Genomic DNA, 24,013 nt, shown 5'->3' with positions numbered 1-24,013 from the left:
AATGAACTGGTTTTCTTGCCATTTCCTTCCCCTTCAGACCCAAACTGAAGCGCACATAGCATGGAAATGTTCATCTGGAGAGAACTAAACACAGCTCTTCTGCCAAATGAGGCAGGTACCTTTTTCAGAATGAAAACAACTAATATATATGAAAATAATTAAATTCAGCCCTCCTTCAGCCCTCTGAATTCTCTTTAATGTATTCCACAAACAAATTGACAGGGAAAAAGATTCCTATTTTTACACATGGGTGGAGGCAGCCAGAAAAAAGGGCACAGAAAACTTAGATGGAGAAAATATTTGTTCTGTGAAGATGGTTCCTGTGATGGAAATCTCCTTGGTCACAGATGTCATCTTGCAAAAACTTCATCTGCTTATAAGAGCATACTTATCTGTGAAAGTAATCCTTCTGCTCTTACGCTGCATGTATTGCTTTGATATTTAAAGTTTTAATTCATAATCGTTCTGTCTGCTCTGAAGAACAGTGGGGGGAACAAGAGGTCTGCAACTATACACAGTTACTCTGTATAGTACTACATTTAAACAGTAAGGGGTTAAATTTTCATAAATGGAAAGATCTTTTCAACTAACCCATGGAAAATGCATTTTTAATTCATGACAGGTAGCATGCTCAGATGTCCAGTTGTAAAATGCTGTGTGTTCAACACAACTATTGAGCTCAAAGAGCCAAAGTTCTCCCCAGCTCACCCTTTTTCATCCAGAAAAAAGGGCAGAAGGGACCTAACATTGCCACTACCAGGCAGTGAACTTCTGATGGAAACTTAAGTGGCTGTTGAGCCATCTCATCCTGGATTTTTTTTTGCCCCAGCATCCACATTAAAAATACAAATAAAATACAGAGAGTGAACTTTCTATCTTCCTACCATAAAAATTACTTGGAAGACAGGATTGTGTTAATTTTTCATCCAGGAGAAAAAATTATCACCCAAGGTTATCTGGTTGTGTTAACTGCCCATGATTCAATGATTAAACTCTCTTGAATGACAGAAGAGTGCGGAGTTGGGAATGAGAAGTTCTGCACCTGCTTTTTTTTTTCCACAGCTGAAACAGAAGTACGTTTTTAGCTTGAAATAAAAACTTCCTGACAGTCAGGGGTGCTCCTAAATCCTTCCACATGGGAAGCTTCCAGGCAGCTGACATTTGGCTGTCTGCAACATTTGCACTTCAAAGTCCTTGATCCAGTGTGCTGTTTAGCAGCTGCAGGTACCAGCAGAAGCCCGTAATTTTCAAAGACTAAATAACAGCAATTTAGGAAAGAATCACGGAGTTAACAAAAGTAGTTGATCCCATGTGTCTTAGAGAAGAAAGGAGATTTTGTTTCCTACTGCCTTCAAATTGTGCCCCTTCATCTGTGTATATGCTAGTACTGATGCGAACTCTATGCCAGGCTGCCTCTCCCCGAGGTTAAAAAATACCTCAATGGCCCACATGGGGCCATAAATGTCTTCTGGGAAACATCTGGAACTGCCACTGATTTGTATGTGAATGGTACTGAGCTCACTTCTAACCAGACAGAAAAGCAGTATTTGAAAGATTGCAAAGCAAGATAAACTGACTGCAAGTGCAAAATGCCCCAGGATCTTGCACATACCCACTGGCTCTGCACTGTTGCTGTGAATTGCTACGGGGCTTGGTTGCTGTGAGGAATCACTGAGCATGTCAGAGGGGCTACAGGGCTGTTCTGTAAGAAGGTATTTGTCTTTCACAGACAGAATATGAATGTGAGGTTGGTGCAATGTAAGCTGGTGACTAAGAAGCAGACTGCTGCTGCTGTTGAGCTGAAGGGTTGAAAACTGTCATCCCCTTGTGATCAAGGTGTCCGTGGACAGAACTGGTCTTGAATCCTCTCTCTACACACGCACAATGCAAACTGATCCCTTCCTGTTTCTACAAAATCACAGGCATACACAACTTTACAGACGCAGGAGAAGTTTCAGAGAAAAACTTGCCTCCTGCAACACAAAGTAAATATTGAGTTTTAGCTGATCTCTTTACTCTTCTTATCATTAAAGAAAATAACATTTCCCAGGGATAAAGTCCATTTATTTATCCCTGGAGCAATTCCTCTACCAGTGCACCATGAAGTCAAGGCCTGCTCAGCTGCTGGATAGACTTCCCCAGCTTTTTCATAATCCCTTCGTTTTTGTCTGAAACCACTATTAAAAATTCTCATTTATATACAAAGAATATGTAAAGCTCCCCCAAAATCTAAGGGCAGCATGTATCAGGGAAGCACTCGACTAAGAGAAATATGAATGGCTAGTGTTGGTAAATTGTAACACAGAGACCTGTAAAATCCAGGAAAAATGGACCTAGACCCTCAAAACAATGATTTCCAGTGCCTCGGTGCAACTAAACTTGATTCGTTAGGCTGTTAGTTTCCTTGCCTGTCATCAAGATGTCTCATCAGTAGCTTAGATGTTAAGCCTCCCTTGCTATTTTACTCATCTGACAAAACACACTGCAGAGTACTTTTTCCCTACTATATTTTTGGCCTTTAATTTTCTATACTGTGAAAGCAGCGTTGGAAGTATAAATATTTTGTATACAAATATCAAATACTAAGTCAGAAGGAGAGAAATGGTAATAACTTCAGTTTGTAAAATGAAGAATATGCAACTTTCCTGAACTAGATTCAGCTGTTCAATATGTAAATTATTATGACTTGTTCATTTATGCTACCTTAGGATCTTGATCCAGTCTCATCCAAAACGAGATGAACAAAACAGGAGTCTAAAATGCCTCTTACGCTGTGGTTTTCTTAAATTGCGCTTATCAAGGCTAGAAGATGTGAGACTCTTGAGTTACTCTCATCCTGTAAATACTTCAAACTGACCTACACCAATATTCCTTTCACATTTGACATTTTATTTGCAAATATAAAGCTCTAATTCTGTATTAAGTTTCTGTTATTTGCTGAGTGTATCAAAATGCTTCAACCTGGCAAGACAATTGCCTGAAGAAAATTAAAGGACAAAAAAAGTATAAATGTTATGATTACACACAGCTTAAACTATTAAAATTTTGTTTTGTCATGCCCTAACTAAGATAACATCCATCTTGAGTAAGAATTCATCTTGTTTCAGCCATATTCCTATTTCGTGTCAGTGTAAACCAGTAATCTGTAATAACTGGATGTGATTTCTGAAACACGTAACTGCCAATAGCACAATCATGCAAGAATTCTTTTTCATTCTTGCTTGTAAAACCAACTCCCTCATGCTTTTTAGATTAAGCATGCTATTTGTATTTTTTATATTTTACACAGAACCAACCCCTCAGTTTTTCTATTTAAAGACAAAGCAAACAGCAAACTCATTCCATCTTTCTAATAAGCACTGTTTAAGTACTGAAAAGGCTGCTATAAGTCTCTCCAGAGCCTTCTGTTCTCTAGGCTGAACAACTCCCAGCTTTCTCAGCTGGGAGTTGGTCCAGCCTTTGACCATTTTTGTGGTCGGAAAGGTGCTGAAAGAATACTTAAAAAATTGCTTTTATTGAGCTTCCAGTTGTGTTTATGTCAAGTGCTGTTTTTTGTATTAATAGAAATAATTTCTTCAATAATATACTAACCATGGATTTACCTGATAATATATTTGACAAAAAAGATCAGGCCTCTGGATTTTACTTTTTTTTCTGCCAACTTGGGTAATCTATGTTTTAATTATTACTATATTTTTATTAATAAATTATATTTTATCTGTTAGTCAAGTAATTATGTATACATTTTCTATATTAATTAATATATAAAATGTATTAATTTTATTTTATTACTAAATAAAACATAAATTGCTTGGGAACATTAGTAGCAGCTAAACCTCCAGTAGCCAGTGCACCTTTGTGAATAGTTTCTGTATGTAACTCTGACACTGCTATCACCTGCTATGAGACTTTGCAGCCACAGGAAGCATCACCCAAATACTTTCCCCCTCTCACAAGTGTTAGCAGCCTTTAGACAGAGGTTATTAGTCTTGGGATTCAGCCACCCCATATATTCCACCATGACCAGTGACCCAATTTGTACCCAGCACAGCCATGCCAAGTTGTCCCCTGACCACAGCAACACCTGGATCAGTTATGAGTTTACTTCTCAGAGCTTGTTTAGGTATGCCATGCTTGACCTCATGCTCACCAACAGGGAAGGGCTCGTTGGAAATGTGATGCTCCAGGGCAGCCTTGGTTGCAGCGATCATGAGATGCTCAAATTTGAGATCCTTGGACAGTGAGAAGAGCGTGCAGCAAGCTCACTGCCCTGGACTTCAAAAGAGCAGACTTTGGCCTCTTCAGGAACCCACTTAGTAAGGTTCTATGGGATACAGCCCTAGGGGGGCCCAAGACTCTTGGTTGATATTCAAGTATCACCTGCTGCAAGCTCAGGAGTGTTGCATCCCAACTAGAAGGAAGTGCAGCAGGAGGGCCAGGAGACCTCCTTGGACGGATAAGGAGCTCCTGAGGAAAATTCAAAGGAAAAAAGAGGCTTCTAAAAGGTAGGGACCAGGTTAGGAAAGCTAAGGCCCAGTGAGAATTAAACTTGGCTAGGGATGTGAAAGATAATAGGAAGGGATTCTATAGGTATGTAATGAATAAAAAACAGGCTAGGGACAATGGAGGCCCCCTCTGGAAGCTATCAAGAGAACTGGCTACACAGGATTTGGAGAAGGCTGAGGTTCTGAATGACTTCTTTGCCTCGGTCTTCACTGGCAAAGGCTCTGACCACGCCACCCAAGTCTTGGAAGGCAGATGCAGGGACTGTGAGAATAAAGACCTTGGGTCCACTGTAGGAGAGGATCTGGTTCCAGACCATCTTAAGAACCAGAACATACACAAGTCCATGGGACCTGATGAAATCCATCCGTGGGTCCTGAAGGAGCTGGCAAATGAAGTTGCTAAGCCACTGTCTATCAAATTTGAAAAATCATGGCAGTCAGGTGAAGTTCCCGATGACTGGAAAAAAGGGAAATAAAACCCCCATTTTCAAGAAGGGGAAAATGGATGACCCGGGGAATTACAGACCAGTCAGTCTCACCTCTGTGCCTGGCAAAATCGTGGAGCAGATTCTCCTGGAAGGCAGGCTAAGGCACTTGAAAATCAACAAGGTGCTTGGTGACAGCCAGCATGGTTTCACTAAGGGGAAATCCTGCCTGACCAATTTGGTGGCCTTCTATGATGGGGCTACAGAACTGATGGACAGGGGTAGAGCAGCTGATGTCATCTACCTGGACTTGGGCAAAGCCTTCGACACTGTCCCACACGACATCCTTGTCTCTAAATTGGAGAGACATCAATTTGATGGATGGACCACTCGGTGGATAAAGAACTGGCTGGCTGGTGGCATGCAAAGTCTGCCTGTAAACGAGTAACAAGTGGTGTCCCTCAGGGATCGGTGTTGGGACCGGTCTCGTTCAACATCTTTGTTGGTGACATGGACAATGGGATTGAGTGCATCCTCAGCAAGTTTGCCAATGACACCAAGCTGTGTGGTTCGGTTGATACGCTGGAGGGAAGGGATGCCATCCAGAGGGACCTTGACACACTTGGGAGGTGGGCTGATGCCAACCTCATGAGGTTTAACCATGCCAAGTGCAAGGTCCTACACCTGGGTAAGAGCAATCCCAGGCACAGCTACAGGTTGGGCAGAGAAGAGATTCAGAGCAGCCCTGCACAGAAGGACTTGGGGGTGTTGGTTGATGAGAAAATGAACATGAGCCGGCTTCAGTGTGCTCTCGCTGCCCAGAAAGCCAACTGTATCCTGGGCTGCATCAAAAGGAGCGTGATCAGCAGGTTGAGGGAGGTGATCCTGCCCCTCTACTCTGCTCTTGTGAGACCTCACCTGGAGTATTGTGTGCAGTTCTGGTGTCTTCAACATAAAAAGGACATGGAACTGTTGGAACAAGTCCAGAGAAGGGCCACAAGGATGATCAGGGGACTGGAGCACCTCCCGTATGCAGACAGGTTGAGAAAGTTGGGGCTGTTCAGCCTGGAGAAGAGAAGCCTACCTGGAGACCTCATAGCAGCCTTCCAGTATGTGAAGGGGGCCTATAGGGATGCTCGGGAGGGACTCTTCATTAGGGACTGTAGTGACAGAACACGGGGTAACGGGTTAAAACTTAAACAGGGGAAGTTTAGCTTGGATATAAGAAGGAAATTCTTTCCTGTTAGGGTGGTGAGGCACTGGAATGGGTTGCCCAGGGAGGTTGTGAATGCTCCATCCCTGGCAGTGTTCAAGGCCAGGTTGGATGAAGCCTTGGGTGATATGATTTAGCATAAGGTGTCCCTGCCCATGGCAGGGGGGTTGGAACTAGATGATCTTAAGGTCCTTTCCAACCCTAACTATTCTATGATTCTATGAGTAAACCAGTCTCTGAGTATATGGTATCTACAGTGCTCTGCATATGAGTGCATTTTCCACAGAGTCAGAGAAAATACCCGTGAGCCTTGCTGAAAACCTCAGCAGAGTGACCAGGAAGACTGGAGTTGTGATAGAAACAGAAAACCTGACTACTGCTGGCTGGTGATTGCTAAGACAGACAAGCTGCTGCTTCCCTGTAGCAGCATTTGGCTGTAAATCATAAAGCCTTTACTGAAGACATTCATTTATATAGCTTGAAATGAGCCAGCTTATGTGCATGAAATAAATCTGAGGATTACGTGCGTTTAGAAGGGAGAAGAAAGTTTGTCGAAATAAAGTTGGCTAAGGAACATGTACAGTAATAGAATCTGTACTTTTTTAAGCAGTGATAGTCTTTTTATATTGGATTTTTTACTTTTTTCCCCAAAAGAACAAAGATCCACTGAACAACATGGCTGCTTGCAAGTTTAAAAAAAGCCATTTTGTGATGGCACCATGGAACACCTTTTAAGAAAATGTACTCATTTCCTCTATGAGGAGCAAATTTACCCTTCGAGGTACACTTAGGATTTCCCAATAACTCAAAAGCAGTCAAATGTCATTCTACTCTATAAAAAAACAGAATCACTTTTTGATGAGAGCCTCTGTGCTAGGCTTCATCTCCGAACAGATGATGACAGATGAGTCCAAGGCATTGCAAGTGGGGATACTGACAGATGCTTAGCAGGAGACATAGAGGTAGCATTTCTGTGCTGTCAGGTGTATCAGACACATGGTGCAGAACATCCTTCATGTTTTGTCTTGCACAATGGCTGAGTCTGTTCAGAAGTGTCAGTGCTCCAGAGTGATATTTACACTAAAACTAAATAATGAGTGAGCATAAGGCTGCAGCAAATTTAGGAAGAGGAATGATATACACAAATATGCAAATAACAAAGTGTTTTGCAAATTCGATAATAATAATGATGGTGATTTTTAGAACTAAAAATATAGAAAAGTAGAGAAATTATTAATTAAGTGGACTTCACACTATCCCTGTAGAGCTATGTAGTAGATTCTAATCAGTAACCTTAAGCAAAATGAAGTTAAAAATAAGTCTACACAGACAGTTGGACCAGAAATGCTGGTAACGGACCTTGTGGATGAATTTCCACATCCCCTGAATTAAAAGTGCCCCCCACCCCCCAGTAGCTGACTTTTCTGGAGAAAAAAAAGTGATACAAAAGTTATAAACAACTCCAGGCATCTAACTGATCTGAGTTATTCTATGTAGACCCTTTTCTTTCCCCAGATGTTCTACACCCTGTCAGGATGCTCTAAATTCTTAAAATACTGTAGAGTATACGGTGTGATCTTCTTCCTAACTGGCCTGAATCCTAGTTCCACTAAAGTGAAAAAACTCTTAAAAAGTGAAAGTGGTAACAACTGTCAGTTTTGCAATTACTGAAGTGGACTGTAGCACTGCAACAGCAATGAAGAGCTTTGGTGTTCCCAAAGGCAGGTGCTTGTTTTCTAAAAAAGACAGAACTACCCTGTGCATAAGATATTCACCATTACCACAGATGCATGCAGATATGGGAAGGTATTTACCTAGAATATTCTCAAAAAGTGTATTGCTTCAATAATTAATATGTAAGAGGTCATGCAAATGCATATAACTTTAGGACTTTTAAAATGTAGTCTTCATTGTCTATAATTAAAGCATTCTGTTTCGGAGAATTGTATCATTCACTTTTAAAATTTGTTGATCTTGGTTCTTCTTCCTTAATACTGCAAAATGGAAACCTACATTTCAAATCAAGTTGCAGACTCTCAGGTTATGAGCCCATAGTGGAAGACTTTTATGTCTTCCCTTCTCCCCTGCACCAATCCTTTGCACAGTTTTCCTAAAGGTCTGAGTTGGGCTTGTTAAAAGAATATAATGTCAGAGGTTATCATACCCATAGTGTACATCCTGTTAGTGCTGTCAGTCCACTTGGCAATGTTTGGAATACTAGAAGCTACAGAGCATAGTAATTGTGCATAGCTTTATGTCTAGGACAGATGGACATCAAGTTTGTCAGCTGCTGAGCAGAGAAACTGTCTTAAAAGTCTTCATCTGCTATGCTGATCATGGTTTGGTGACAATTCTGCATGCTATTATAACAGAAATTTAAACGGTCATTTTACCTTTTCCCTGCTGTCACTCCTGCTTTAGAACCATTTAATTTACAGTTTAAAACACATGTAAGTTTGACTCATAATATATGACCCCAGGAAAGCAACCAACTGTAACAGAGTGTTAATCTACTTTCCATTATGTATCCCAGCACAGACCTGAAGTTTCTGCTTAGACTCCACTTTAGACTCCACATTCACAGCTCCATTCCTTGCTTTTCAGAGCCAGCAGAGAGCAGAGTGCTGCAGAGCTAATGAGTAATGAGAAACTTTGATAATAGTTTGAGGTTGGAATAAATAATGACACCTCCCTGGCTTCTATGAGAGATTCCCTCTACTCCTTTGTACACCTCCATCTCTGGAACTATACAGATATATTTCTGATCTTCCACGTCTTACAACTGGAAGCAACATTGTGTGGATCTCAATTTGTGTAGGGAAAAAAAAAACAACTAATAACCATGATCTAGGCTGTAGAATTCAATATATTTTCCAACTATCTTCCCCAAATCCCTAAGAGATTCTTTTAGGTCTCACTGAAGGCTAGCAGTGTTCAGATACCTGGCAATTTGCTCAGGTTTAACAAGCGAAACACTGAAAAATCCCTAGTTATTACACTTTAAGACAACATTATTTATAGCTGTGAGCAAGGAATCAGGAACCATCTAGAAAGGTCACAGTGACCATAAAATAAAAAAGACAACTTTTAATTTGCTGCTAAAAAAATGCAAGTTTTTACTTCACTTCTTGTAAACTATCTTAATTTCCAAATCTCACCTCTAATACGTTCTCTAACTACAGCAGTGTTTTCTGTATAAAGCAACGATAAAGGTTATGGTATTGACCCTGTGATTCTTATGATATTTAAGTGTGGCTTGAGATTCCTGAGGATACAGACTTTTTCCAATCATACATGCTCTGTCAGTGCTGGGGGAGACACTTCCACTCACTGTTAGACTAGCTATTACTTGTAGCTGGTTTGCTTCTCTCCTTTTCTGGTGCTAAACTAAATGCTTCTCTGACTTCAAACAACTTCCAAACAGGGACTACACAGCAAAAGGTGTTCAGATTAATCTAAACAGTTCAGCTAATATAAAACTAGTGCCTATCTGTGTGAGTGACTGCAAGCATCTCTCTCAGACTTTACATCCACCAATCTGTTGAAGTCTTGGTCATTTATGTATGTACAGACTGTCTTTTCCAGAAATACATTTGTTTTTCTGAACTCTTGTCGTCAGCTGCCTACTTAGAATCATAGAATCATTTACATCCATCCACTGCAGCACTCCAGTTGTGTGAGTCATCCCACTCTGTTTCCATGATTGCAACTACATCACAGCTTTCCAGCTGCACAATGGCTTCCAACTCCTCCTGCCTGCTGCCCATGCTGTGTGCATTAGTGTAGATGCACTTCAGTTGGGCTGCTGATTCTGCCATCTTTTGTGGGGAAGAAGCCTTAATTCCTGTGTGACTATTCTCAGGTGCTTCTGTTATTTCTAACACATCAACAACAACCCTTGCATCTTTCCTGCCATGTGGATCAACATCCTTACCTCTACTGAGGTAGCCAGGGTGCTGTGCACATTAGTACAGGCACATTTCAAATGTGCTCCAGTGTGCTTGGCACGTGGTGGAGCAGAACTAAGGACCTTGCTAGCACCCCATCCCTCAAAGCACTGGCATGCCACCCCCAGGCTTATATCCAGCAAGCCTGGTTTTATCCCTTTTCCTCTTTAAATATTGTTTAAAGCTCTTCTAATGAGCCCTTCTAACTCTTGCACAAAGACCCCTTTCCCCATTTGAGACAGGCATACCCTGCCTGTTGCAAGCAGGCCTGGAGTCGTGTAGGACAACCCATTATCAAAACCCCCCAAATTCTGCTGGTGATACTACTCTTGGAGCCAGTTACCCATCTGCTGGGTCTTCCCGTTTCTTCCCTGATCAATGCCTGTAATGGGAAGGATAGAGGCTATGTGTGCTCCTGACCCCTTAACCAGTTGTCCCAAGGTGCTGATGTCTCCTTTTATTGCCTTTGGGCTTCTTATTGCAAATTCATTGTCGCCTACATGAAAACCCTTACTTAGTAAGGTTCTGGTTCATGTGGCTCACGTTTGGAAATGGTATGTAATATGCTTGTTTCTTGATAAATATAATTTCCGAACATTAAAACTGTGTGGTTTAATGTCTGGTAAGTAGCACTCCATACGTCAGATTCTTCTGATGATGCAGTCATTATACCAGTGGTTTAGAGACTAACCTGCTGAGCTGGAGCCCTTCTCAAGGACTAATGCATTTGGACACAAAATCTGACTCAAAGGGATTCCCTGGGTGGTGTAGAGCTGCAGAAATAGCTCTGTGTCATGGCTTGGCAATGAAGAGATGGGCCTGCTGAGAAGAGCGGATGGTCAAAGGACATGGGGTTGGGGGTATTCCTGGTGAGGGAACACTGCCTCGAGCTAACACAGCCGTGGGAGAGCAAGAGAAACAAGTCACATGTGAGATAGCTTGCATTTGCTAACGTTTGTCAACAAGTTGTAAAAGAAACAAGCATTCTAAAATATCTACCTAAAAATACCCGCTTAATCTTTCAAGCAAAAAAACCCCACCTTAGTCTAGATTGCATAGAATATGGTCTTCCCCACTCCTACATAAAACAATGTAAATTCATGTCTTTGGTGTCAGACTGTCAGCTACCCAAACCTGGGATATTAGCCAAATTCAAAGCTCGTGCTTCATCTGGTCCATGCATCATGTGAATGGGCAGTAGGGGTGGGCAGGAGTTGATATTATCTGCCAACAGTGTGTGAAAATACCAGCTAGCATCTGTAAGACTGGAAGGTCTTTTTATAGATTAACAGCTTTGACTGGCTGACATAATCATTCACAAATGCTTGCTATTTTTCAGAAGTCTTCTGCAAGCTTCTAACAGTGATTTGAAAATAAAATTTTACATTAATCTGAATTTTAAAGGTATTGAAAATATGCAGTAGGGTGCTCATGAATAGTTTATTTGTCTTCTCTGAAATGTAAACGTTGTGAAGACTTTCTTGCTGGTCTCTAAATCTGTGCATGGTTACTGGTTATCCTACAGCCATTAAAATCTGGCAATCTAGGTCTCCTACCTAGAAGCATAGATAGACCCATCTCTTTCTCACTCCCAGACTGGTAATGCTCTTCTCCCAACAAGAATAATCAGTGGTTTTATTAAATACTGTAATTAAGCGACAATATTAAAACAATATAACAATATTAAAAGGTAGTCACATAAAACAACCAAGTGTTCACTCTCGAGTGCAAGCAGCAGATACTTTGGCTAACCTAAAGGTATACAGCATAAATCTGGTAGTCTTACTCCTTCGCAAATAAGACAACTCGTGGTTTCTGTAGAAAGAATACTTCCACTGGGCCTAGGAAAGGTCTGAAAATGGAAAAAGTGGCTAGAAGTTTTATTTTGTTTTATCTTTGAGTATCATTTTATTTCACTCTACTGACATATTATCATGTACACTTTAGAATCAGGAAGAGTGAAGGGTGTTCTCTAAAATTCTCCCTGCAAATTAACAGTATTCCTTTCCTGTGAATGGTCTGTTTCCCCAGAGACAGTATTTGATACTTCACTTACAGAAAAAGAATTCTTCATATGATTCATATTATTGTTCTTAAAACTGCAGTGTTTCATTCTGTATCTTTCAATTTAAAGACAAGTCAGCATTTAGGCAGCATTTCCTTTTTATGAATGCAGTTGAATGCTCTGTTGCTAACCAAATAACTGACAGAACAAAGACCTTTGAATACCAATCTGCCATAGCAAAAACAGATCAGCAGATTTTGTGATATCTTCACAAAAGCAGGTGTTCTCTGGTATTTTTCTACATAATCAGCTAATTAACTGCTTTAATTATAAGATCCCCTCTGATTTTGAAGTGAAATTGGGAATCTCTTTGTCTACTGACAAATTATATATACAACTGACTAACCAAAGAATATCCCAAAATGTGTATTCAAGTCTTTTTTTTTGAGATAACCAGGCAATAAGTTCCTGAGGAAAGATACAGGCTGTGTGATAACAAAACAATTTAAAAATAAGCAAGAAAAAATTCTTGCCCATTCCTGAGTTAATTCTATTGACATGCATTTAATGAATGCTGTTTACTTGCCAGAAAATTATACAAATAATGGGCACTGTTTTAGCAAATCACTACCTGGCTCAAGGGTTTTTCATGAATTAATCTTTCTTTTTATGAATGTAAGGCAGAAAAAAAAAGGAGATCTTGCAACCAGTAATGACATTTGTGAGCTCCTTCTGTGTGTTCTGCAGTGGCAAAATGCTGCCAGGAAGGATAGTGAGGAATAGGACTGCCATGCAGCCCAGCAAAACAGCCCTCTGAAAGGGCATGCTGACCCACTTTCAACTACCAGTTCTTGCTGACCCTTTGTTCAGTGAGATGTTCTTGCAAGTTTTTGTTGTTTTCACCCTTCCGAGTTCCCATTTCTAAAGCAGCAAGCCTGTCTCTTTCTCATTTTCCTTCTTCCCCAGTATGCATGAAAGAAAGTCAGATTGTTTCTTGTGACTGTCTTTGCTTTATGTAATTAAAAAAAACCTTCCACCCTTTTCCTTGTTAAGAACATGCTGTGGAAGAAATATGGATCTTGTCATCAACAAAATTATGATACAATTCCTTAAGGAACTCAGTCTGATTAGAGTAAATTCATGTATGAAAAACCATACTTTAATTGTTACTCTTGGCAACAGTGAAGGATAATAGTGTAATATTACACTAAATATTGCCACGTGCAATAGTAAAAAAAAACCCTGGTTTAGTCTTGCCAGCAGCGGTGTGCAAGCCCCCTTTTGAATTCAGGTTTGGATGTTGTCATTTAATCTAAATCTTTTGCTTTTCCTCCTTCCAAAACCAACAGAGGTTTAAAGAGACCTGCAGTTTTATTGGAACCATTTGTTCAGTCTAAGTTGCCAAAATAATTTAGTTAAAACTAGTGCTTTTATTTGGGTTAAGGTTGATTCCTGAGCTCCACAGAGGTCGAGGCACTTAGTTTGTCTTCCTCTTTCTCAGTTCCACCATGGAGCCTACAGCAGTGCTCTGCCAGCTCAAGCTGTATTTCCTGAATCCCAGTCCCCCAGTTAAGCTTAACTGTGTTCGTGAGTTTGCACAAGTGGAGAAGAAACCTTTTTTTCAGACCTCTTCCTTACTGTTTATCTGCTACAATGAACAGATAAATATGCAGCTCCAAGGATTCAGAATAAGCAGACTCCAGTGGCGCAAAACTGCAAGTCCTGCTGGTAATGCTGCTACTGCTAGTGTGTTAGTGTGACCTCTCTTTGATAATGAGTGACTGCTGCTTTGAAATGCCTCACAGAGTGTTTGTTTGCCTCTCTTGGGCAACAAGTAGAAAAACCTAAAAATACAGAAATTTGTAAGTTATGGAAAAAAATAAAAGCTCTGCTTTATGCTACTTGAAAAGCATTGTTTGAACTTCTGATAGCTCCAACAAAATGGTAATACAGCTACAATCTCCTACCAAAACTTTGTAAATCCTGGGAAATATATGACAATAACAAATACTATAATGTTATTGTAATTAAGGAAGTACCTATTTCTCACTACGTATGTGCTTTGTGTGTGGGCATGCACTGGTAAATGGGACAAAACCAGGCTCTTGAATGTCAGAACCTTCACATGATGAGGGGGTTTGAGTCAAATAACCATTTCTAAATCTACTCTTGTAGTCAGAGCCTCATTTAGATCCAAAAATGAGGTTTTTTTGTTTGGTTTCTATTCTATTGCAGCAGAAATGTCACAGGTCAGAATGATACATCAAAGATGTTCTATGGTAGCACTGCCTTGATCTGAAATACATTAAAACTAGGCTTCAGTTTTAAAGAGAAACCAGGGTAAAAATTTTATGGCTCTTGTATATGACATTCTTCTCTCAGAAGGCCTTAGCACAAACCAGTTCAAATCTCTTCTTAAAAGAGGTATTGTAGTCTTGAATGGAATTCTCATGAAAAGTGAACCAGAAATGAGCTGTTCTGGTCTTTGGCTTTTTTTTTTTTTTAGATGCAATCCAAATTGAAAGCAGTAAGAATTTAGTGAATGGAAATGAGAAGCCAATCTGTGTAGAATACACATTGTATAAATTCAAGGTCCAGCTTTAACCCATCCTGAAAATATGTATCTTAATATCTTATTTAATGGCATAAATGTTTACACCTGCTTGCATTACAAAAGAGAAAAAAAGTTTTAAATATGTAGCTTTAATACAAAATCACAGGAGTGTACAAAATTTTAGAAACCTACATGACAGCTGATTGAGCAGTATGATTTCTGTCCCATTAAAAGTCTTGCTGCTTAAGATTTGCTTTATCCTAAATTTGACAGAAATCTTAAATATAAATAGTGTAGGGTAAATCATATAAACCAAAAATCTGAAAATGCTGTTTTGTGATTTTTCATCAAAATTGTCAACAATTATGAATGAGAGCATGGTCTGAATACATAAACTGCTGTATCTGCAACTCTATTTTATCAGAATACTAGCTACCAATTTACTTAGATTTCTGCCAGCAGTGTATAAAATAGGACTGAAAGGGACCAAAAATACCTGGCCAACGTAGCAGCCATTTTTGGGTTTAGTGATTCTAAGAGGTTTTTCGTTATAAAAGAGAAGATAGGCCCTTTCAGTTTGAGTCTGAAAGGTCTCAAAACTATGCACAACATAGGGAACAAAAAACTAATTCAGATTACTTCAAAATACCAAAAAATATGCCACTGCTGATGGCAACAAAGAAAGGAAGCTCTCACCCTTATAACCAGCTGCATTCGTTTTCCAGTCGTTAGCATTCAGATGTCCTGCACGTGAAGTTCTGACAATAATATGCTGTATGTCTCTCCAGGTCAGAAATGGACTATGAAAAAAGGGAAAGACAAATTCACAGATCAGACATGTTCTACCAGAATGTAGGGATACAAGATCATGTGAGCTAAAATGTATCCAAACCAAAACAACCCACATTTCAATTCTCAGCTTTCCCTTGCTCCATTCAAATGAACATGTCCTAATTTCACAGAATTATTACACGAAATTGCTTAGACAGCTGGTGTGTGTGTGTGTGTGTTAAACTAGACTATAGAATATAATGATATATAGTAATATTCTATTATATAAAACATAAGGGAAGATGAAAGAGTACATTTCACACAGAGACAATCATGACCATCAACTACTGTATGGTATCTACCTTGACTGTATTTTATCTACCTTGAACAGTGCAAAGCAAAAATACCCAAAATGTGAGCTTCCTGAAAAGCTCTACTAAATCTCACTAACTTTATGCTCAAACTGGCAAATCCTTCAGACTTTCAGCTCATATTGAAGCTATTTCAGGTGCTTCTATAGTTACTCATTTGTCTGCTACCCTCTCTTAGAACTCACTGGAGGTCTATGTGTATTTTTCAAGAAGACCAACCAGCCAGCACTGAATTTCAGTAGTTACAGAGCAAGCGATTCCTTGTACAAATGTGTATTCCTTTAAGGGCTTCCTAATAATGTGGCCACTTGGGAGGTGAAAAAAACAATTTGTATTCTCACTATGATATTAGCACCCATTTATCTTGTAGGACCAGAGCACATCTATAGGGATTATAGTTTTCTTGTTTCACTTAGATACACCCCAAGAAGAATTTCTTTTCTTAGAAGATGATCTAAAGGTGCATGGCCGTCACTGGGGTGTTTTTAATTTCTCCTTCAATTTTCTCAGTTTCTCTATCATCTGTAAGAAGACAAAGAGTATTCCATTTAAAAATGCAGATCAGTAAAGGGAAATGAGCCACTAAATAAGGAAGATGAAAGAAGTACTGCAGTGCATGAGTTCCTCAGTATCGCTACCTACCCATATCACACATACTGGCAGAACTCCACTCACTTGTAATGATGAAGATAGACTAGAATGAACTTTATCAGTCCCAGCACACACTGTCTACACTCTTCAGGACTAGACAGTCATTGAAAACCTGGGAAACCTTGGTTCAGTTCCTCAACACATGCTCTTGTGTCTCAGACCAAAAAAAGTCCCTTCAGCCAGTAGACAAGTAACTTATTCTCAGGAACTATCTCTAAGGCTTAATACTGGGGCTCTGTTTTCACTTGCAGGTAGAAACCACACCAAGGAAACAGACAGAAGAGTGTGGGAAATGTCAACCACGGGTGATTTTGAGTGGGTCGCCTTCTGTGGTGAGGGGGACATTGCCATCACATGGAGTGGCTCTACACTCTTAAACCAACATGTAGTCGAATTGTTAGAAATTTCAATGAGAAATTTCCTTGGAAAGCAGACACAGGGTAAAACAAATATGCAGCAATACCTTGTTCTTCTCTAAGTTGCCCTGTCAGTGGAAGATGAAAAATCTCACTCATCTCTGATGTACCCAAATGAATGTTGTGTGGGTTGGCATCCCACACACACTGTTTCACATCTTACAGAACTTGGTTTTCTCAAAAGAATTTATTTTGGAAATACTTAAGTAATCATTGCTTTATGGTCCTTAAATATGGAATTAGAAACCTGCTTATCCTGTGATCTGAAATCAGGCAATTAGGAAGCAATCAGTGAATACATGTGATAATCTATTTAAAAATGAGCATTTTCCTTTTCATTGAAGATTTGTCAATTTAGGTTTTCAGTTGACAAATTTCAGCCTCTACAAGCCTCATCCTTAAGAAAAGGCCGTAGGGTTGCAGAAGTTATCGTAGTCAACTTGTTTATAGAAAAACTTACTCCTAGCCTATCCTCTGTGTGCATGTAAGCATATATTCATGGATATTAGCCAATGGAAGTCCACTTTTATTGGGGCAATTACTGGCAATGAAAACAAATTTCAGAATCATGGTCTGCAATTCCACACAGGAGAGAAAAACTTGGGACATACAGGATAGTCACTCACACATAACTGATTTGTACACATTCTACTTTCCAATAGCTTCATCATTCATATGCTTGAAAAGAAGTAGGGATGCTTAAAAACATCAGACTTCTTTTATGTAACAGGAGCTGTAAGGAACAGTGCAAAGACAGTGGCCAAATCATTGAATTACACATATTTTTCTCATTTCCTTTGCAATAATATAATTTTAGTTGTGAGTATCTTTTCCATTGCAGAACATTTCCCAGTGGGTGTGTGTGGACCATGGGTAGGCTGATGTAAACTAGCACCTTTCTATCTACACCTGGGACACCACAGGAAGTGACATGTATTCTTCTAGAGTCAACAGAGAAAGTCCTGTCTATAATTCTTGCTGGAACAGGGAGGATATGGAAAATTCTGAAGAAGGAAGATGATTTTTAAGTGAATGTCTTATTAATTGTAGACAGATTTTTCTGTAATATCTTCCAAGCTCTATCAATTCATGGCCATTTAATTTCTCTGTGTTTTTGGCTAGTAGATATAAGGGTCTTCTCATTTTTAAATTATTCTGTTATTTTTAGGGAGGGTTGATGCTTTCTGTCCCTGAGCATTTATTAATACAAGCACAGATACAATTTTTTTCTTAAAGTGGAATTTCTCACACTAGACAGTTGGACTAGAATGACAATAATTGTTTATCCAGCTGAGCTGGTAAAATGACTGAACAAAAAAAAGAAAAGAAAATAGAGTAATGGAATGTAAGGAGTATTAAGGGTTTGTAAGATAGTGTATGCTTGGACAGTCACGTAACACGCTTCAGGAAAAAAAAAATCAGTATGATTTTATACCAACTCAGGAATTTCACTGGGAGCCTGTGTAAAGTCTTAAAAAAACATGCTTCAAGCCTTCAAGAAGACCTCCAGGAATCCTGTGAGCTGCATTCTTTATAATCTGGAACCTAAACAATCTGTTGTTCTAGAAAGCAAGCTGTCCACACTATTGGTGAAAAATAAGGCACTAAAATACTACTTTCAACTTCTAAAGGACACATTCAAGATAACGCATGTTCAACTGATTATTTAAAGAAGAATGATAGATCTAATGGTGGATCTAACTATGCCTAGATAAATGAACTATAGTCTTCACTTGATAATACTAATCTCTCATAAATTGAATTTAAGTTGCTCAGTCAGCAAATGAGATTAAGTTTCAGAATCATGGTTAACTTCTAAAAACAAAAATGATGGCAGATCTTGAAATCTGAGCCATTCAATTCAGTGTTGTAGCTACCTACCATCTTTATCTAACCATACAAAATAATGTGAGGATTTCTGGGCAGAAAAACTTGATCAGAGGACTGATTTCCAGGACATGACTGAGTATATGGTTAAATCAGTCTGCCTCTCCTGCAGCCTTCCAGCCTGCTGGCTTACTGTGTAAGTCATAAGATTTTTAAATTTTCTTCTCAAGAAATGGCAGTTTGGGAGTATTTATACCTAAGAGATTTAACATCATAAGAACAATATTCAAACTGATTTTGTAGGACCTTCACTATACTAAAAATAGAGCTATTGCCGGAATGAAATTCTCTCTATACAGTAGACCTCATTTGAAACAAAACAGATATGCAATTGCTTAATTGTTTGCCCATGCTATTTTTCCAGAAACCTTAAAAAAAACAAACAAAAACCAAAAAAACAACCCAACAACAAAAAAAAACAACCAAAAAACTAAAACTCCAAACAAAACCAAACCCCAAAACCAAGCAAGCAACAACAAAAGAGGAAACTGGAATTATGTCAACAGCAGTTCATTTGAAGAAAGAAGAGGGATTTTCTTTTTAACAAGATAGTCTAGCAGCCAATTTTAAAGCATCTGGAAAAATCACAGAATTGCTCAAATATTTGTAAAACATGTCAAAATTGGATTCTAAGTGAGTAAACAGTTGTTTGCTAGCCATGTGGGCCCCAGATCCAGACGAGATGTCACTGATGTTAATTGATTTACCACTTGATTAATCTCAGAAGAATTAATGGCTAAGCATCTTGAAATGAACAAATGCATTAACAAGAACAGTGCTAACTCTGTTTGATAATGGATTGATTTCAAAAAATGGGCAATTTCTTTCCAGAAAATTTTTTTCAGTGTCTCATCTGAAGTTGCTTTGGGATTACACATACCAGACAATACTTAAAATCAAACCAGAAAAAGCAGAAGTGAGAACAATTACATATGAAAGTACTTGTACTGAAGCCAAAAAATAATGACTGTTGTGTCCTTAACAATAATTTTACTCTAAGGTACAGCCCTCTTCCTTCAGGCTTCTCAAAATGTTTATGAAACAAGGTAAATGTGAAAAAAATGAAATAGGACAAATAAATTATATTACAGTAATATTCATTTGAGATTTAACTGTATCTTTAAGAAGGCTGCTTAGAAGTAGTAGGTCATCAGTTTTTTCCAAATATGATTTCTTCATTCCACAAGTAGTCTCCCTAATGACAACCGGGTTAATCCTGGAAATAGGAAAGAATTCAAGCTCTACCCTTTTGTGTAATGATACCATGCCAAAAATGACTGTTCAGAATAAATAATCAGTGCAAGATTGAAAATCAGCAAAAATATCATTCAATGCAATAAAAAAATAGGGTGCAACTTTGGTTTGGTCATTTGTTTTTTTACTAGTAAGATGATACGGTTAGCAACATGAATAATAGCTTCTACATGATCTTCATAACCAGCAATTTGAATGTGACAAAAATGGCCTATCTGAAAAAAATATTTCCCGCCAAAATAGCAGATGAGGATTGCTGGAAGAATACAATAAACTTTTCACCAAAGAATCAAGGAGAAACGCAGCATTACATGGTGAACTAAGAGGAAGATACCACTCAATTTGGAAGTACCAAATAATCTTTGCTGTGAGAAAACAGACATAGATAACTGTTACTATAAAAAGGAGTCTCTGTGCCTTAGACATCTTGCAGATCAGCAGATCATTTGAATCACTAATTTCACACCACCCTTAAGGGCTTTATGATAAATTTATAAACAAAACACTACTAGCTATGTTAACGGAAGACATTCTTTCCCAGGTCAGATAAAGAGTCAGTGTGAAGATGCCTGTTGCAGCACAGAATTTTAAGAAGGATGAGACATTAAGACAGCCTCTAATTGTTGTGCTTACCCTGTGCTTAGGTGTCTAAATGTTCTACACCATAAGCATTTCATTCCTGAAAATAAGATACAAAGATGGACTCCAGTGTTTAATAATTAAGTTGTGCATACATACAGACATACAAAATGTTTTTGACACGCCTGACAACCTCATAGATTCTGATTGTCACATACTCTGTAAATAATCCTGTTACATTCCTGCTTAAAAAGTAAAGAATATTATGCGCTTGCTGATCAGAATGCAGCTCTTTCCCTGTAAATGCAACCTAAGTTTCTACTCTAGCAGTCTAGTCATTTTCTGACGTGGTAAACCACTGTTCATTCAAATAGTGTATCAAACAAAACCATTTTGTTACTTCAGAGTTAACTCTCAGTTCTTTCTTTGCTCACATCTCTTTTCTGAGATCCATACTGACATCAGAAATTTGCCACTTCTCCTGCTAATTTCTGATTTGCGTTCAATTTTACCCAATCAGATCACTTTGAAAAAAACCCCAAGCCTGGCTAAAGATGACAATCCCTTAAAAAAAATGACTGATGGCAACTGAAAATACTGCAGTTAAAGATCAGTTATTAGTTGTGTTAATGGCATATACAATAGCCCTCTGTCTAAAGAGATGTGCAATTTGTGAAATTTTGGGAAAATGTCTCTCTAGAACCAAAATTGCTGTCAAAAGCCTCTTACACTAATTGTCATATTCCTCCTCTTTTCCCATTAATAGCTTAATTTAGGTACTGGACAAAGAAGAGCAGTGATACACATCTAAAAACAAACTGCTGACGAACAGTCATTAAGAACACATAATTTAAGCCAATTACATTCTGAGTGTCCTGATCTTTGCCAAATTTCACTGTGGAAAGACACACTTTAATCTGTCCATTTCAACAATCACTAAGTAACTTCAGCACATTACTCATGTTTTAAGCATATTTATCTTAAATATCTCAAGCTCACAAATTCTATAATATCATATTTTTCCGTTCAAAGCTTAGCTTTTTGAATATCTTTTCAAGGTAATAGCATTTTTTCTGTACAACATAATCTCTACTGATTTGTGTATGGCTCTAGTTTATGTCATTCAGTTTATATTTGTGCAGCATTTCCACAGTTTCTGCAATGTGTCCTAGTCTGTTTATGAGTCAGTTTGAAGGCTTTTGAACTGATACAACCATCTTTTGCATTATTTACATATTGTTTTTTAGGACAGAATACAGACAAGTTGTGATACGACATGGCTGATATATTCCTTTAGATGAACTGCAGGATAAGCAGACATAGATCAACCAACAATGGATTTCTGGTGTACCTGTGCCAAATTCAAGGTGCACATAATAGTGGTAGACTCTAGATCCTACAGACTTTGTCCAGAGGAAGAATGAAATGGCACCACCCAAAAGACAGTGTGCACAGTCAGCTGATGGACACCAGCATGGAAGCAGCAGCAGCAAAAACCTTAGGCCAGTTCTCAGTTTCAGAACCAACTACAACTGTGCATGTGGGGAGTCATTACATTATATTAGGTTAGTTAATGCAGGCTGTTTTGATTAGCATAGTACCCAGGCTGTTGATTTGACCTAGCTGCCAAGTCTGATGATACTGATCACTTTTAATATAGTTTAGCTTTGACACTGTACTGCAATGAATCTTAAAGACTGCAATCCAGTGAACTTGCTCCTTTTCCACCTTCCTCATTTTCCTCTTGCTGCAAAAACAGACTGGGAAAAGCAGATAAGCTCCCTGCTCTCAAAGTGAAAAGCCAGCAGCACCACTAAGAACAACTTCAGAGACAACCCCAAACAGCTTCTAAAACCTGAGGCTGGGGAGCATTTGGAGAACCAAAAAGCTATAGGGGATAGAGCTGCCAAACTCTTAACTCTCAACTGGGCACATGCCAACTGAGATTTTTGAGAAGCTTATAAAAGTAAAAGGCACTGCCCTGGCACCAGAACAACGGTTATCCACTTGTTCTGTTTTTAGCTGTTGCTCCATAGCGCAGACACAGTAAAACTCCATGAAAAAGTTAGAAATTATCACAATCAAACACATCTTTTTTTCTTTTTTCTTAACCCAGACTCAGTTTAAGAAATGTCTGAACACAATTTTCTTAAAACATTTTTAAAGCCAGTTACATGGAAAATTTCAGACTGAACAATTTTTCTTCGGCAAATTTACATGGAACTGAAACCAGGACCTTAAAAGGGAAAATATGGGGCAACCTGAATTCAGGAAGATATTTCCAAGTCAATGTCAATATAATAACTGGAATTGCATAAATGGCACAGGTGGTTAAAACTCAAAAGAAAAAACAGGTTCTAACTTAAGCATGTATTTATGTTTTTCAAATACTTCACAATTAAGAGCATTATTTTAAAACTACTCTAAAAATCCAAAGATTCACAAAAAGATTTCCAACTCACATGCTCTAGCATTCCCTTTTATAACAGGCAGCCAATCAATGAAGCAAAGATCTAACTAAAGCTGATTGACTCAAATGACAGTATCTCCTCTTACACTGGAAGCCTGCATACAGAGGTCACCTGACAGCATTTCCACAGTTGCCTTGACTGTCTCATCACCTTTAGCCCCTGACTATACTTATGAACCAGTAAAAGCCTCATAACTTTGAAAACACAGAATTAGTTCTCTGTATCCAAAACTGCCCCTTGCTAGACAGTACATTATTACTCTCCTCCTTTCTGTAAGACAACCAATCACTATGGGAAATATTGCAAGTTATCTAATCAGTTTTCAGAAATCCGAAGTATTTTCCTTTGACACTCTTGACCCCTTGCAATTTTCCGTTCATCTCAGTGACTGTTCTTGGTTGCACTGCCTTTTACAAGAATGTGGTGCATTCTCACATTTCTGACTGGATTGCTGGTATCAGAATTAACTGAATTTCTTTATCTCTTCCCAGAACTACCTTGTTCTAGGCTTGGTTTCATGTAACCAAAGACAAATGAAGTATACAGCTCACATAAAAGGAATCACAGAAGAAAACAGACTCTCCAAAGCTGTACCACTGAGTATACCACACAGTAGAAATATAGTAGATTAATATTTCCATTTCAGGTAGTACTTCTTACTCATGTAACTGCCATTACCATAGGTTGGAAAATATGCATTGGCTTACAGACAGTGAAGCATGCAGTTAATTTGGGGATGTACAATGTATTCTTCCATCAGCAACGTAAGATTTCTTTTTCTTTTTTTTTTTTTTTTTTAGATTTGGCTTCTCCAAAGGAACATGGCACAATACCCCCTGGAACAAATGTGAGCATAGTGGCTCTCCTGTCCCTGATTCACCCAATTTCCAAATTCAGACCTTTCATCAATGAGAAAAAGTATTTCTCATATCAACAGTAGATGGTACTATGCAATACAAGTAGC

At 38.7% G+C, this 24,013-nt stretch overlaps 1 protein-coding gene across 2 annotated transcripts in view; it reads right to left on the bottom strand.

Annotated features, from left to right (window-relative positions):
• PCSK5 (proprotein convertase subtilisin/kexin type 5) overlaps positions 1-24,013 on the bottom strand; it is a 259,399-nt gene that overhangs the window by 97,445 nt on the left and 137,941 nt on the right. For both annotated transcript variants that reach the window (XM_061470825.1, XM_061470826.1), the window contains exon 10: positions 15,346-15,449. In XM_061470825.1, coding sequence (XP_061326809.1) covers positions 15,346-15,449 — 104 coding nt within the window. The remainder of the gene's footprint in view (positions 1-15,345; positions 15,450-24,013) is intronic.

Source organism: Pezoporus flaviventris, unplaced genomic scaffold (assembly GCF_033815535.1).
Source record: "Pezoporus flaviventris isolate CSIRO_AGI_PZ_B2104156 unplaced genomic scaffold, CSIRO_AGI_Pfla_v1 ptg000064l, whole genome shotgun sequence".
NCBI classification, from domain to species: Eukaryota; Metazoa; Chordata; class Aves; order Psittaciformes; family Psittacidae; genus Pezoporus; species Pezoporus flaviventris.
The sequence above is the reverse complement of the archived record's forward strand: the minus strand, read 5'-3'. Positions and strand labels throughout refer to the sequence as shown.